Here is a 16,100-nt window from a genome sequence, read left to right as displayed (position 1 = left end):
CAGAGAACGTCCGTTGTCCGTATGCGACTGTCTTTGTGGGAGGGAAGGATAGAATGCGCAAGTCTGATGAGAAGCAAAGGTTTTGGGCAGGAGTATGGACAGACAAGATTTCAGTAAAGTAGTTGGGGGAGAAGCCTTCAAAGAATCCACAGCATAGAGTTTGAGAGCTTGTAGCCTATTCTAGCTGTAATTGGTAGCCAATGAAAAGAATGAAGAAGTGGTGTGACATGTTCAGATTTTCGAGTCCGGAAAATGAGACAAGCAGCCCGAGTTCTGGACTTTCTGAAGCTTATCAATAAGGTGCTGTGGACAGCCAGCAAGAAGAGAGATGCAGTAGTCTAGAAATAATAAGGTTAGAAATAATAAAACTGGAAAGCGATGTATGATTGCTAGTGGTAAACTATTTTAGAAAACAGATTTCTTTACTCTTGTTTTATTGTTAATCTCAAATGAGGCACAAAAAGCTGATCTGTCATGTGCATAAATGATATATAAAAGCCATGTTATTCCAGCAGCCAAGTGGTTATACTCCCTATGCATATCCTCCACCAGTTTTCAACCACCCAAAGTCAGCCTGTATTATTCCTCTGAATTCAGGCAAACAAATAAAAGATATTTCTGAATAAGGAAATTACTTTTAAATGCCTTCACAATACTTTAACAGATGATCTGGAAACTACTCCTTTAATTCCAGATGCAGTGCTTCAAAGGTCATTACTGACAGATATGTACATTATGAAATGGAAACTTCTCACACATACACTCTACTTTCCAATCACTTTTGGACACATACCATGGTATCAGCAGACTTGTACGCTCACCAAGAGAAACAAAGCCAGAAAGGTTTACAAGTTATAAGCAGGTAAGTCATGTGTGAAAAGTTTCCTAAATTTCTTGGGTTTTTCTTTTACAAACTCCATTACACTGTCAACAATAACCAACTGTTAATATGGAGTTTGGTGAGCCCTCCAATATGATCTGATGAGGAAAATTAAAAACAAAATGTACGAAAAGACAAAAGCAAAATATGTCTTGTGTTTTCCTTTATATTTTATCTAATCTAGTCAGATAAATAGCAGATTTTCTTTTACACATGGAGGAATAATACAGTCCACCAATTATGTCTGTAGTGCACCACACTCTGGATGAATGTCCCCTCACCAGACTATCAATGCTGTTACAAACATGCCTGTAATGACTTGCATCCTAGAAGCAAGAAGTGTTTTTAATGAAAAGAGAGTAAAATTTAGTGCAAGACCCATGTGCAAGAAAAGGTACAAATTCCTTTGTGCTCATACACATTGTATCCTGTGATTTGTTTTCTGCAAGGCAAACATAAAGAAGAAAATAATATGCAAGCCAATTTAACAAAGATTTTTTTTTAATGTATAAGTGCAACTGTAAATAAATGAAAAAAAATCATAAAAGCAAACTACATACAATCAATGATGAAATGTTAAACTGAATAACTTTCAACTTAAAAAAAATTGTCTTTTTAAAATGAAGTATGTTTATTCATATTATTAAGAAATGAAGAAAACTGATAAGATAATGATTCATTCTTTAACATAAGTAGAACAATTTTTATATTCATACATTTAAAAATACAGTATACAAAATGATAAAATTATATATATATGCGCTGATTAATATGTCCATGTTGAAAGATAACACAATATGCTAACAAAACGCTGGAAAGAAACATCAACTATTATAAACCCCATCGTTTCAAGTAAATTCTGTCACATTCTTACTTTGAAAGATTTTGACAAATGCTGAAAAAGAAAATTCAGAAATATTTTCTTTTCATCTACAATTCTCCTTGCATTTATATGTGCTAAATAGTAAATCTAGTAAGTAGATTAATAAAAACAAATATTAATTTATGAGTTATTTGCAAAAAAACAATGATGAAAACCTGATTTTATTTCTTAAAATATTTCCTTACTCTCCATTAAATAAGCTGAAAAATGATCCAGTGAATGAAGCACTGGAAGTAGTATACTGTGATAGTAACACATGTACTATTGTTGCAAACAGCCAATAATTACTTTTTATCAATTTGCACTATTTTTTACCAGCAAAGGACTCAAAAGATGCTGCTTGACTGATCAAATTATTGTGATCATATTTGTTTTCCTTTTTAAATAATTCATGTTTATACATTTAATTATAGAGAGCAATCAATAAATTTTAAATGTAGCAAGTAACTGGTTGAATGATATGTGTGCTCAATTTTGCTCTGCTTTCCTTGCATAAAAACATTACAGACTATGTAACACCCCAAAATCACCCATGTCCCAAAGTCCAGTCACAAAAGGAGGACTGGGCATGAGGCTAACTCATTTAACCTGCAAGAACATGCCACAAAGCCACTGACAACAATCTAAGAGTGCCTTTGTTCACAACAATGTGGCACACTTAGAAATGAAAAGGAAGTTGTGACACCAACAACCACAGTGTCAATTATGATAAAAAATAGAAAATCAGATCAATATGTGAAATAAAGAATCATAATCTGGCAACATGAGTGTTTCAGAAGGATTCAAAAGACAGCAATGTTCTTCTCAGACCATATCACAAAGATTCAGACTGATGATATTTTCAGTTTATAAGGTGGTTCCAAGAGTCACTAATATAAGAGAAAAATAAGCAGCTCGGATCACATCTGACTACCATCTGTTGACAACTTTGTTTAAAAATTAATTTAGAATTCAAAATTTTAGAAACAGGTTTATATTTTATTAGTAAGTACTTGATCGAGCCTCAATGCTTAGTCAGGTTTCAGCCCTCAGACAAAGTTAATAAATATATTTACAGATATATCATGTAAGGCAAACACATAAATAAAAACCATTTATATAAAATAAAATACAGTGGAACCTCGGTTAACGAACTTAATCCGTTCTGGAAAGCTGTTCGTTATCCGAAATGTTCGTTATCCGAAACAATGTTTTCCATAAGAAATAAAGGAAATAGATTTAATTGGTTCCCAGCCCCTGTTGACTCGCTAATGTTTGAAAGTTACAGGCTATATAGGTATGTTTTAATGAGAACAGTTATAATGCAATATAAATGGAGTTAAATAAACATGAAAAAACATTAATGAAAGCATTTAAACATCAGAAAACTTGCCGTTTTGACGGCGTGGGTGGATGCAGGTGTGGGGAGGAAGGGGTGTAGTTACTGATTCCCCCTCCATGAGCACACGTGACATTATAAAATCGGGGTGATTTCCCTTTTTCTGTATCTTTGAGGTTAAAGGAAAAAACTTGTCCAGTGTCTGTTCCTTCTGCCTTTTTTGTAAAACTCTTCGGTAATACGACATCACAAATCCGACAGACGTATGCCACCTTCATGAAATCCTTTCCTTTTTCAATTCAATTGTTGGCCGCTTCCTTGTAATTACCTCACTACTATTAATTGCTCTTAATCTTCTTTGAAGCCATGATTGAGGATTGTCTTATTAAAATAAAGCACACAAATCACTAAATAAGAAGAATGCGCACAGGTAAGGAACGACTGATCGTAACTGTGTCTCGAGCGCGAATGATGTCATGCTGGTCGGTCACGTGTGGTTCACGTGGCTGTTCGTTATCCGAAATTTTGTTCGCCATCCGAGACAAACTTTTAACGAAATTTTTGTTCGTTAACCGAAAAATTCGCTATCCGAGGCGTTCGCTAACCGAGGTTCCACTGTACCTGAAGTCTGAAGACTTAGCAACGTATACTGTCAATCTGAAGCTGTTTTGACATAACACACTATTAACAAGATCCAATTGCAAAAGGTAGTGCCACATCAGAAAATAAGTTTGAAAAGTTTTTCTTACTTTCTACTGGTTCACAAAACTTACTTTTCTTCTGTCCTATTGACAAGTGCCAATCGTCCATAGTCCCAAGCAATTTTTCTCAGCAGTGTAAAAAGCAGCAGTAGTACCTGGCATAAAAATAAGCATTAGAAAAAAAAGCAAGAACATGATGAGACTGAGCACACAGAGGATCTAAACTTAATGTGTCTCCAATGAGCTGTGATACAGATGCATGTTTATAAATTAGGCAAACAGGGAAGTAAATTATATATTGTGTAGGTTGGTAGATAATTCTTGCAGATACTGGTCAGTGAAAGATGATCATTTAATATCGACATAAAATACCATCCTCAGCTTTAGTATTTCAAATTGAAAGGCAAAAACTCAAAGCCAACAAAATATACTAAACTGGACTATAATTAAAAATCTAACTCAGCAGTTTGTCATATATAGTCATTTCTTGAAAAAAAACTTACAACAAAAGCTATAGCATTAATTGCAAGAGTGCCAGGAATTCCACTGTAGGCATCATACAAGACCAAAGTGCGGTTATGATTATAGCCACTCTGGCAAACAGGCACTGATGCATTTTCAGTCATGTTTAAATGTTTCCTTCTGATGGCAGGGTTTTGGATGCAAAAGATCTTACTTTCTGATGAACTCTATAGCTGCTGCACTATGCCATGGTATTTGAATCTGCAATAGACAAAAGTTGAATTCATCAATATAAATATGCTTGATTTGTAACTCTTTCAAATGTTTTTTAAATCAATTTAACCCAAGATGTGTGCCTAAAAAAAATATCAAACAATACTTAAACATTTAAAAGCTTAAATCTGATAATGTGTAATGAAATAAAATCTCCAATAAATGTTATTTATTATTTCATTCCAAACCAATTTATTTGTCTTATGTAATGGCATTTTCATAATTGTGAAAGAATTCTAGAAAAAAAAGCAAGTCATTTGATTATTAAATAAGGGTACACTCAAATATGCTGAACACTTGAAGAGGCCTAGAAATGCAGAATGACAGTATTAGTACTACATTTAACAATATAAAAAAAAAAATGATTGCTTGCACAGTAAAAGTCTACAGATGATTTGGGATGGATGACTGATTAAAATCATAATTATGGCTAAAAGAAAGAAGATAAAATGGCAAACCATTTACTTGTTAATTATATAAATTATAAAATGCTTATATGTTAATTATAAAATGGTTTTAATAAAATTATGAATTACTGACATGTAATGCAATGCTAGTGACTACTGCACTGTACTATACTGTAAATATCCAAATTCTGATAATGGAAGATCTAATGCAACACTCGCAAAAAAAAAACCCCAACAATTAGAGCATCATTTTATCAAATAGTTCATGTCTCTCTTTACACGAAGAAAAGAAAATAAGCTGATCTTCTACAATGCAACTTGACTAGCAATAAAGATGCAGGATTAACATTTTTTTAAATCTGTGCTAAAAGTTCTCCCACCCAGACACATTCCAACATATCATGTACAAAATCACATTTGTCAACTCAAAAACCAACACACTATGAAAATTTTTAATTATGAAACAAAAATGAGATTTTGGGAAAGTTAAGGGTGAGCCTCTTGTATACTTAAAATAAAAGCATGTTCTATAGATACTAAGAAAACTAAGCCCAGCAGAATGTGTTAAAACTTCAACACTAAATGGACATGTCTAAAACTGCCCAGCTGCAGTACCATTCTTAGTCTTACTACAACGTACTGAGAAAAACTAATTAGAAAAACAATGGACACAATGGACTTTTGTTTATGCCGACATGTATACACCTCTAAAACCATATCCAAGCTGTCTATTCTACTGCTGTAAAACAGTGCTCCTAAAAGTTGCACTAAAATACTCTGAACAACAAAAGAAGTACCTGAGAGTAGGTCTCCATATTGATTAGACCTCAAATAACTAAGTAGCAAACTGTGAGAGACATAATGCAGTGAATAAATACTGCACTTCCTTTCAGGATCATGTATAAATGAAATGCACATCTGTTAATGGGTTTGCACTGTGAAAAATATGGCGGTAAATGGGAAACAATACATACTTGCATGGACACATTATATACACACATACACACACGTATTCACTTTCTTATCACTGCTTTCATTTTCATAAGTGACTATGAGTATTGCATCTGCCGATTTGGTTTCATTCTGATGCCATTACTAAAGAGATAATAAAAGAAGCAAAGAAAGACGAAAACAATCGTTTATTTTAAAAAAGACAGCTAGTTTCCTTACATTAAAAATATAAGTCGTAAGCATGTAAGAATATTGTTGTCGCTTGCACCACCCAAGATAAGCAACTATAAATTGATGATAATTCCAGATTACCGAGCAATGAATCACTGATGTTAGACGAATTCTGCTCTCGAATGTCAGTTCCAGACAGCTGTAATCACAAATACACGTCCATGCTGTAATCGTTCGGTTCCTTCATCAACTAATCCAAATAAACTCTTGATTTCCGTCAGCCCGTCTGAATCCGCAACGTTGATTTTTAGAAACTGACTTAACGCGTTACCTTGCCAACCTCGTCATGGTCTAATGTTTACAATCGGCGAAATCCTCTTGATTTCATTCTTCCCATACGATGTGGAGCTGTGCATCACGAATACTGCGCACTAACCGAACCAATTTACCTGCTGCGTTAACTCTTCTCTGCGAAGAACACCTGTAAATCTACGGAGACTTCTACATATGCCTGCATGCATTACCCACGCAAGTTGCTACAAGAGCCTACTTAGTTATTATCCATGCAGCTGTGCGTAAAAAACTGCACTTCCGACAACCTTCCGCTTCGTGACGTCAAAACTGTTGCAATGGACTATGGGTATTATTTATCGTCTGCTCGATACAGGCGACGGATGGTGAGACTGAGATAATAATGTTGTCCATGCGGTATCCATAGTATTAATTCACGGAGTAAGATCACCAGCCCGTGGTTTAACAAATTATCTAGTTCAACTGGCACTGAAATCTTTCGGTAGTTCTCTTTATATAGCTCTTATACACACACATGTCATTTCGTCCCTACCATTAATTCGTCCCCTGTATGGTCCATTTTAAGTTCTCAATAAAATGATGACAAAATCTTAAATTTCAAAGATAGTCTAAAGAGAAAAATCAAATGGCCAAGAGACCATTTTTGTTAAGTAAAATTGTGGTTAAACTTATTTGCATGGTTCTGTTTAAAATAGGCAGATATGAGCTTAATTGCGTTTCTATAGTTCGAACAACGTCCCCAGCAGCAAAGGAATATTGGCTACAGGTGGGACACATGTCTTGAGTATCCGGGGGCCATGTGGCAAAATGGCGTCCGACCCATAGCGAAAGTGAAACCGGGCCGTAACAACGGGGTCATGTCGGTTTTACCTGTGAAACAACGTGGCGCTCTCTCCCCCTTGTGACCGCTAGTCAACCCTGATGGCTCATGGGTACGTCCCATCTTTTTTTTTTTATATATCCCACTATTTAATCTTCAGATTATTGGTATTTTTAGGGATTCGGCATATCTGATTTACATATTTCTAAATCAAGACATGCCAAAATTCCTAAAAATACCAATATCAAATGGATTAATAATTTGTGTATTTTGCAATATATATATAATATAACAAGCAGCAAAAGATGCACAAAAGTGCAAAATGTTATAAAAAACAAACAAACATGATTTGCATTTATTGGCGTTTATTGAGGTAAAATAAGGATAAAAAGCAAACTAAAAAAATTTTTTTTAATATAAAATTTTTTTTTAAAGCATTGTCTCATTTGTATACATAAACAATTTATCATTTATCAAGGTAAAAATATTATCACAAATAAGGATAAAAAGCAACTAATAAAAAATAATGTTAAAAATATAAAAAATTTTTTAAAGCATTGTCTCATTTGTATACATAAACAATTTATCATTTATCAAGGAAAAATGTTATCATAAATAAGGATAAAAAAGCAAACTGATAAAAAAAATAATTTTAAAAATATATATAATTTTTTTAAAGCATTGTCTGTTTTGCATACATAAAAGATGTTTCCTCTTGATATATTAATGCAACATTCGTTATTTAATTATAATTGTAGAACGATGCAAAACATGTATCCATTGACAAACAATTAAAATAAATTGCAGTTTCCTTAACACTAATTACATTTTCCCAAAGAAAAGGTTCAAAGATCCTATGACAATATATCAAATGATAAGTATGAACTGAATTGCTGTCAAAAAAGAGTGATGCTTTTAATAGACATTTCGAAAAATAAATCAAAGTCATGAATTAACTATAAAAGGTTCTAGTTGGATTGCAGCTTATGGTATTAACTACAATCTTTAAAACAGATTAAAATTTTAAATTGCACCTTTATCATAAGAAAAGGAAACATCAAACACATGTTTGAAACACAATTATGTTCAAGAATTTTAGAAGGTATTAGAAAAAACTGTAAACATATAAATGATTCTGAATTTACCACAACATCTCTTATTGATCGGGTGAAAATATCCTCATTGATAAATTAATGGTTTAGAGTAAATAATAATCACAGCACAGTTTTATATAATTATATAAATCCAGATTTAGTATATGCAGGTTATGTACAAGAATTTTACAACTGTAGGTAGAAAGTTGCACAGCTTTACTTGTTCTCCACCCCAGAACAATTACTGACGTATAGGCTGTGCTCAACCCTTCCTTCTGCCATTCTTTGATCCCTAGCACCAGCTAACCAAAGTTGATGCATGCAAGTCAGCATCTGTAGCTTCAGGATAACTTTTTCTTGCAGCATCTAAAAATAGAACAATATAAGAATATGAGGTCTGCATAAAAAAGTAATCACTTAATTGTAGTTACTGACCCTAAAATCCAGAATATAATGTGAAACAAAAAAGAGGTACAAGCAAATTATACTGATATGTAAAGTGGCATAAAATTTAAAGCGTTATAAACAGAAAGAACTACAAGTGGAACTGCATTTGAATTTTCAGTTAGAATTTCTATAGGCAGAAAAACTCTGGAAATTCTAATTTCAAAAACAATCCCAATACATGGGAACTGTAAAGATGTCTATAAACTGTCATTTTAATTCCTTTCTACACAGTGTTAACCAGCTGATTAAAGGACTACAGTCACTAGAAATTGCGTAAAACATTGTCCATATTTATTTTGGCAAATGTAATTCAATCACAATAAAATGAGGTAGGGACAGTTCTCCAGGCCTGATTTATCTTCCTGTCATGTTTTTTTTATGACTCATCGAAATTCTTGTCTGCACCTAGCAGAGTCAAAGGTTAAGGTTCATAACTAAAAGATAAAGAAACAATCCAAACAGTCTATTTATGACAGGACATGTTATTAATGTACCGTATACACACACACACACAGAGTCAAATATTTAAATCCTTACCCTGAACTGTTTGTAAAATGAAGGGGTGGTTCTTGAGTCCCATTGAAGTTGTAAGATCAGGCCAACTCAGTTAAAATAGCACAGATAGAATGCCCCATCACTACATGCTTTTAATGTGAGCCCGACGCATCACCGAATGGCATTCCTGAAACAGACAAAATAAATACACATCATTTAAAAAAAATTGCAGTGGGCAACATTATAATACCTGTTATGACAACTAGTATTTAAAGACACCCCCCCCAAAAAAAAAAAAGACAGCAACAATTCAGGAAGTTTCATACAACAAGCAAAAAGTGGGTACAGAAAATTTACTATCTGCTCTAATCAATGCCACCATAACAATGCCTTTATTACCTTTTTAGTACTGCAAACATGTCATTAGTTTTATACAATGAATGGTATGGTATGGAAACCTTTAAAGGGAATCAGATAAAAAAGATTTGACTCCTCCTATAACAAATCAGAATAAAGCACATACAAGCATGTCCTTTTTTATGGGTCTGTCTTCATATCTTCCTCAAGACTCTCTACATATCTTGCTGATTGTTAAGGGAGACTGGAACCCCTCTGGCAGATTTCCCGTGTCATTGCCTTTCCTGTTCTTTTTCCTCCATCCATGTAAACATCCTTTTAAGGTTGTTTGTATCATTCTTCATCTCTTCCAGAAGAGACAGTTGTTGCATCCCAACTTTCTCTAGTTTAGTTCTAACCTAAGAACACATAGCAGAAAACATGTAAAATACTGATCTTTGCTAGCTTTGCTATAGTTCACAATGCCTGGAAAATACCATTAATTTGTTACTCTTTACCATTTGTCATATCTATTTGATATGTGATCCATATTTGTTTCAAATTTTTTCACTATGGCAAAAGGCTGGGATTTTCCTCTTCCAGTTTAACTCATAAAGCACTGTTCATAACTCTTGGCCAAGGGTAAGAAGAAAAAAAAGCTAAAATGATTATAAACAAATGGCTTTAAATTACCTTCCAAGGGTTTATGGGTCTTTATGCTGGCAGGCTGAAAAACCAGACAATGGAATCGGAAGGCGCTGGGGGTGTGAAGGCAAAGGTGAAACAGTCCTTTTTTGAAAGCTGCTACTGGGACACCCTTGAGATGGTTGCCAACCACTAGTGGCAAAGAGTATGGCAATGGTGGTGGACATTGCTGCATAACTGAATGGTCAGCATATAGTGATCCTCGGCTCTTCTCTCCTTCGCTGTTAGCTGTGCATCCCTGTGTCAAATGAATACATTTGCATAAACTTTTTCAGCTTAGTACATTTAAAACTGTCAGCTGCTGATAGGTTGTTAACATTTTTTTAAAGAAACATTTTATTGTTATTGTACAAAATTGTTTCATCACTGTATGCTATTTTACCAGAAAGAGACACAGCCTTGTGTCCTACATGATGTCCACCAAAAAAAAAATTCCCTAAAATTAAGCAGAGGAAATGAAAACAGACCGAAATCTAATCGGAGTTATCCGTATCCTTTTGGGTTGAGTGGGAGCATTTTTGTCATCACTCTCCACCTCCGACATTTTTGTCCCTTGCAGATTCAGCTAGATTCTTGGTAGTTACCTGCATGGAAATAAATATAGAAGGCAAATAAGATTTCACAAATCAAGATCAAAAGTATAATAATAACACACTCATAGTGCAGCATCACAACAAAAGCTACACTATCTGTGGTGTAATGACTGTGTTCAAACAGTTCAGGTATTATCTTTTTCTCCTTCCTTAAATCTGCAGCACACAATAACATAGAAATCATTTGACCATTAATGGTCACATGCTTCATAAATTTTCTTTCTGCACAAGGATTATGAATATTATGAATCAAAAAGTAAATTGCACTTACTTAATGACTTGTGCAGGAGAACTGGAGCATAGGACATGAGGAATCAGCTTATAGCTCTAATTAATGAAGCTTGCATCTGGTTCAATAGATTGTAGTGGAAGTTGCACACCCTGTGACCACTTTCATCTTAAAATGCCAGCAGCCAGCTATCTAGAATAACAGTAAAATAATTATTGACCATTATGCAGTTATTATGATTTGTTGTTGAAAAAGACCATTAAAGTTGTCTGAAATGATACTTCCAGTCACAATCGTTGTCAATGGGCTATCTATATAAGTTTTTTTTTTGGTTCACCACTGGGAACACAATCCTTATGCTGCTCTTTGACAAATATTCTTAATAGCTGCTGCAGTGGAAAGTTTGGTGTTTGAAAAAGTCGTTTAAGCTAGCCTAAAAAGTTATAAAATTGAGAGGCAGAGTTAAGAGTCCAAAGGACCAAATCTGTCAACATTATCAGCAATATGTGACAAAGCAAGTACATTTTACACCAAAAATCCTTACCATACAAACACTGCTTCTTGAACAAATAAACATGAAAGGTTATGAGCCTAATAATCAGCATAGTTCACACACAGCCAGGACTTGCAAGACAAAAAAAAAAACCAAACCCACAATAAATAAGAGAAAAATATTATACTGCCGAAGAAACCTGGCATTTAACGCTATCGTCCAGTAAACAGACGGAACTGTCGAAGCTCTGTTACGTTCCACTTTCGTAAATCGCAATTTGAGAAATTCTGACAGCTCCAAATTCTCTCCATTGCTAACGGCTAAAGAATTATCAAATGCAAGCGTTCAGAACTGCCTGAGCACGATTTCTACTCTGTCTGGAAAACTTGTGCATTTATTGCGTTTTTTAATGTGTACTCTTAATCTTTTTTCTCTTAGATGATATTCTGCATTAAATTTGGACATTTCTGTAGTTAAAATCTCAATAACTATGTTAATATAGAGTATAAAAATTATACGTACTGTTATCGAAGCGTCGAACACATGTATCAGTATAGAAATTGACCGCTTGAGAAGCTTTTCTGTTGGGAAAGTGTAGACTCACACATTTGAAAATGGCGGCTTGCCTGCACCGCATGTGTCGTATGTAGCACGCCATGGCGAAGAGTCATTGCCATTGTTAGGGTCACGACCGCTATATGTGGGCATGATCTCCCGCACTCTGGTTTCGCCTCGGCGAGCGTGGAACTTGGCTTATGTGCGCATGCGCTGACAGCGCCATGCCCCACGAGTCAAGCATTGCGATAGATTTGACCCCCTGTATCACAGTCGGATCAAGACAAACTTGGTGGACCCCTTGAGCTTATGGTTTCCGATGCTGCTAGGGGTATAAATATTTATATATATATATATGGTTTTTTTTTTTTTTGGTAATCAGTTAATTAGTTAATATAGCCACTTTTTTCAATAGTGATCGATTGCCTTTTAGGCTTGGGATGATTTGACTTTTCTGTGTTGGGACGAAATGGACCTTCGTGGGGCGAATTAATTGGCTTCTGGAGTAGGGCGAAATGGTTTTGGGACGAAGTGACCTAGCTATGACCTTAGATTGCCTATGCAAATGCAGGAGCGCTTATGCAGTATGCAATGATAGGGCTATAGTGATTACAATTTCATTTATGATATATTCAAGCAGGGCCGTGCTTAGGGGCAGGCGGACGAGGCATCTGCCTAGGGCCCCGCGCTTTTGATTAACCTATTGAACGTTACAAATAAATTAATCGTAGGCTTATGTTGTAATGTGTATGCAGCGTGCTGTCAATGATAAAAGACGAGATATCCTGAGGAAAAAAGTGACTTTAGATCCAACTAAAACCGTGTGATCGTGGCGTGAGGGCCCCGCACATGCCCTTTGCCTCGGGCCCCGCGGGGGCTAAGAACGGGCCTGTATTCAAGTATTCAGCTATATATATATTATGTATTAAGTGTTTATGATAAATAATATCTCCGCTCAACTAACAATGAATTTTGAAGTATATCTGACCTTGGCTGTCGTATCGATCTCAGCCTCTCGATCTCATATGTTTGTGTCCATCACATCCTGCTGTAGCCTCTGAGATCATGAATTTCCTGTGCTGTTATTGAATTATGCAAACGCCCCCATGAAAACGGTTAAAGGACCATATATAAGAGGCTAAGTGTGCAGGCAGTCCTCGACTTATGATCGACTTTGTTCCGTTCCTACGTCGCGTCGTAAACCGAATTTCGCTGCAAGTCGGAACATACGTACATACTGTACATAAATAACATACTGTAAACACTTATCCTATCTAACACAGTAATGATTTAAAAAAAAAACACACATATAAAATACGTTTAATAATGAAATGAACCACGAAGTTCGCGTTACGACGTTTAATTACGACTCAAAACCGCTAATCGTCGTGTAAGCTTACCGGCGGAAATCGTGCACACCGGTACAAAGAGACTTAAATGGCTTTTCATTCGGCGATTAACCAGGAGGCCACGTGCCGTTTCAACGCGCTGTCGAGAGGCCGGCCTGAGTCTATCACTCGCCGATTATTGCAGACCCTTTAAAAACAGACGACACTGCTGCTAAGGAAGAATAAAATCAAATACAAAAAATGCATAGAGGAACCAAATAAGAACTGAGAGGAGCATGGTATTGCAAATGGAATACGAGCAGGGAATGGTGTGAAAAAGAACTAGCATGGAACTCGATCGTTCTTTTTTCATATCCGCCACCTACCCACTATTGAATCCTTTGAACGTGCGCTGAAGACACCTCAATCGATCCTTTTCCGTAAACATTATATACTCATAGAAACCTTTTCCATAATGATAGTCCTTTTTCACCCCCTTCCTTTTGCAATATCATGTTACTCTCAGCTCTTGTTCTTGTTATTTGGTTCCTCTTTGTGTTTTCTGTATTTGATTTTATTCTTTCTTTATTACGTTGTTGATTCTTTTATAATTCTTATGTTATTTGTTTGTTTTTCTGTCTCTCGCATGCTGTCCATCTTTCGTTCTTGTGCTTATAGGCGCTAAGACCATGCTCCTTAGGAGTGGGAGTATGCGCTTTACAAATTTTGCATTTATTATTTATAATAATTTGTTATTAATTTATAAATCAATATTTTTGATAATTTATTATTATTATGCATTTATAGAGCCAACTTACGCAGGCGGGCTCAGTGACCATTACATACATGAAGTCGTATGAGCAGTGTTTCTTCCTCTAGTTTTAGAAGAAAATTAACAATTGTAGTTGCATTCTTATTAATTCGAATTGAGAAGAAAATGTTAAAATAAAATTTAAAACTTTTTAAATTGAAAAATCACGTAAGCTCAAATCACGGGAAAGTCTATATATGTCAACTGCTAAGTCAATGTCATCTTATATCGGCATTAATTGCAATCTTGAAATACTTTAGATATAGATATCTATATATTTCTATTAGGCACTTGTCTAACTGTTTAGCTGATGCAATTAAAATTATTAAAAAATTATTATTGTGGACTTTTAAATTTGATTAGCTTTTTTATTATTACAAACAACGCTGTTCAAGTAATTAATAGACAGAGATCGTTGGAGAGTGGAAGGAGATCGTTGAGAGAGAGAGAGATCTGAAAAAAAGATGACAAAAACATCAGAATGGAAGTTGGATGCTGGAGAGATACATATAAGTTCCATGCAAATACAAATATATATGATCTACTTTGTCTTTATTATCAGGCTTTGAAGGCCAAGTGTAATATTTTCTGAAGCAATTTTCTTCAAAAAATGTGATGATTGCTTTATGTTGTTTTTTGTCATAATTAGTTCCAATGTGGACAGTGTCGTCATCATAAACTGCAACATTCTGTCCAGGTTTTGTGAATGTAAACTGGGGATCTCATTCTGAAGCAGGTTCAGCCACAGTTGCTCCAAGACTGGCAGAAATGTCACAAAATGAATCACATTTAACACAAGCATTCATCAGAGTAGTGTTCAAATGAATATTCACCTCGGTAAAGTGGTACCTCGAGGTACATCCTTAGTCAACAGCTGCTGGTTGGCGATGACTCGTCGCGCCCTTCTCTCAAACTGCTCTCTCTTTTTCTTCTCCCCTCAACCTCTTGTCCTCCCTTTGTATATCTCCGGTAGGGGTAATGTGCCATGTTTCCAGGATGTCCTATAAAACAGATGGACAACACAGACAGCGGTTCACGCTCTAGCCCAGATGTCAAAAAATCACGTGCAGTCCGCAGGTTGCGAGACTCACCCTGACCAGAGCTCGTGCTCACCTGTGTGCAAGCTACGAAAAGACTTCTCGCCAGGTCAATTCTGTGCAGAGCTGCACGACTGTAAAGCATCAAACTACACTTTCTAGCAAAGGTACGATGATAAATTTAGTCATTACAATTGTTATAGGTCAAGGAATAACCACTTTGTTACTCTGTGTAGTCCTCGGAGGCACAGTGAACAATACCTGCTTTGTGCACATTTGTGTGTATTGGTCTCTGTCTCGGGGTGTATGTGTTTGTGTGTTGTACATTTATCCATTAAGACTTCATGTCAGGAAACAGTGTTTTGGTCTTTACAATTAATAAATAGAATTTAAACTATTTCTTTATTATATGAAAATTTAATTTTCTGCAATGACAATATTACCTGCACTCTTAGGATTCACTTCCCACCACATACATTCACAGGCACACACACACCGGCGCATATACACACTGAGACTCACACACAGTTTGGAACCAAGATTAATGGAGAATTTACATGCCTGGTTTAGACAAAGAATATGAGAAATATTGTTGATCAGTCGAGTACGGTATTTGCACATTTAATGAGTAATGCAGTACAGTCTACAGCTAGTAAACTCTTAATCCCCTTATTCCTAGGTTGTCATGTGCTTTCTTTAATGTTACTCATGAACTCTGACCTTCTATTCATGATAAATTGACTCTTTTCATTCTTTGGTGCTATACAGATACTATCAATCATAGGTGCTCTTAAACTAT

General features: G+C 35.3%; 1 protein-coding gene across 13 annotated transcripts in view; it reads right to left on the bottom strand.

Annotated features, from left to right (window-relative positions):
* Positions 1 to 13,286, bottom strand: part of LOC112570879 (CSC1-like protein 2) — a 41,299-nt gene extending 28,013 nt beyond the window's left edge. For 5 of the 13 annotated variants that reach the window (XM_025249571.1, XM_025249576.1, XM_025249577.1 and 2 more), the window contains exons 1-4: positions 6,188 to 6,641; positions 4,286 to 4,505; positions 3,855 to 3,937; positions 1,299 to 1,322 (exon numbers count right to left, since the gene is read on the bottom strand). In XM_025249571.1, the coding sequence (XP_025105356.1) occupies positions 1,299 to 1,322; positions 3,855 to 3,937; positions 4,286 to 4,408 (230 nt within the window). In that variant the 5' untranslated portion in view covers positions 4,409 to 4,505; positions 6,188 to 6,641. Of the gene's footprint in view, positions 1 to 1,298; positions 1,323 to 1,754; positions 1,776 to 3,850; positions 3,938 to 4,285; positions 4,506 to 6,094; positions 6,643 to 13,113 lie in introns of those variants that run through there. The other 8 variants (XM_025249569.1, XM_025249570.1, XM_025249572.1 and 5 more) reach the window with 8 other exon arrangements.
* Between the last annotated feature and the right edge of the window lie 2,814 nt (positions 13,287 to 16,100).

This window comes from Pomacea canaliculata, linkage group LG8, assembly GCF_003073045.1.
Source record: "Pomacea canaliculata isolate SZHN2017 linkage group LG8, ASM307304v1, whole genome shotgun sequence".
Lineage (NCBI taxonomy): Eukaryota > Metazoa > Mollusca > Gastropoda > Architaenioglossa > Ampullariidae > Pomacea > Pomacea canaliculata.
The sequence above is the reverse complement of the archived record's forward strand: the minus strand, read 5'-3'. Positions and strand labels throughout refer to the sequence as shown.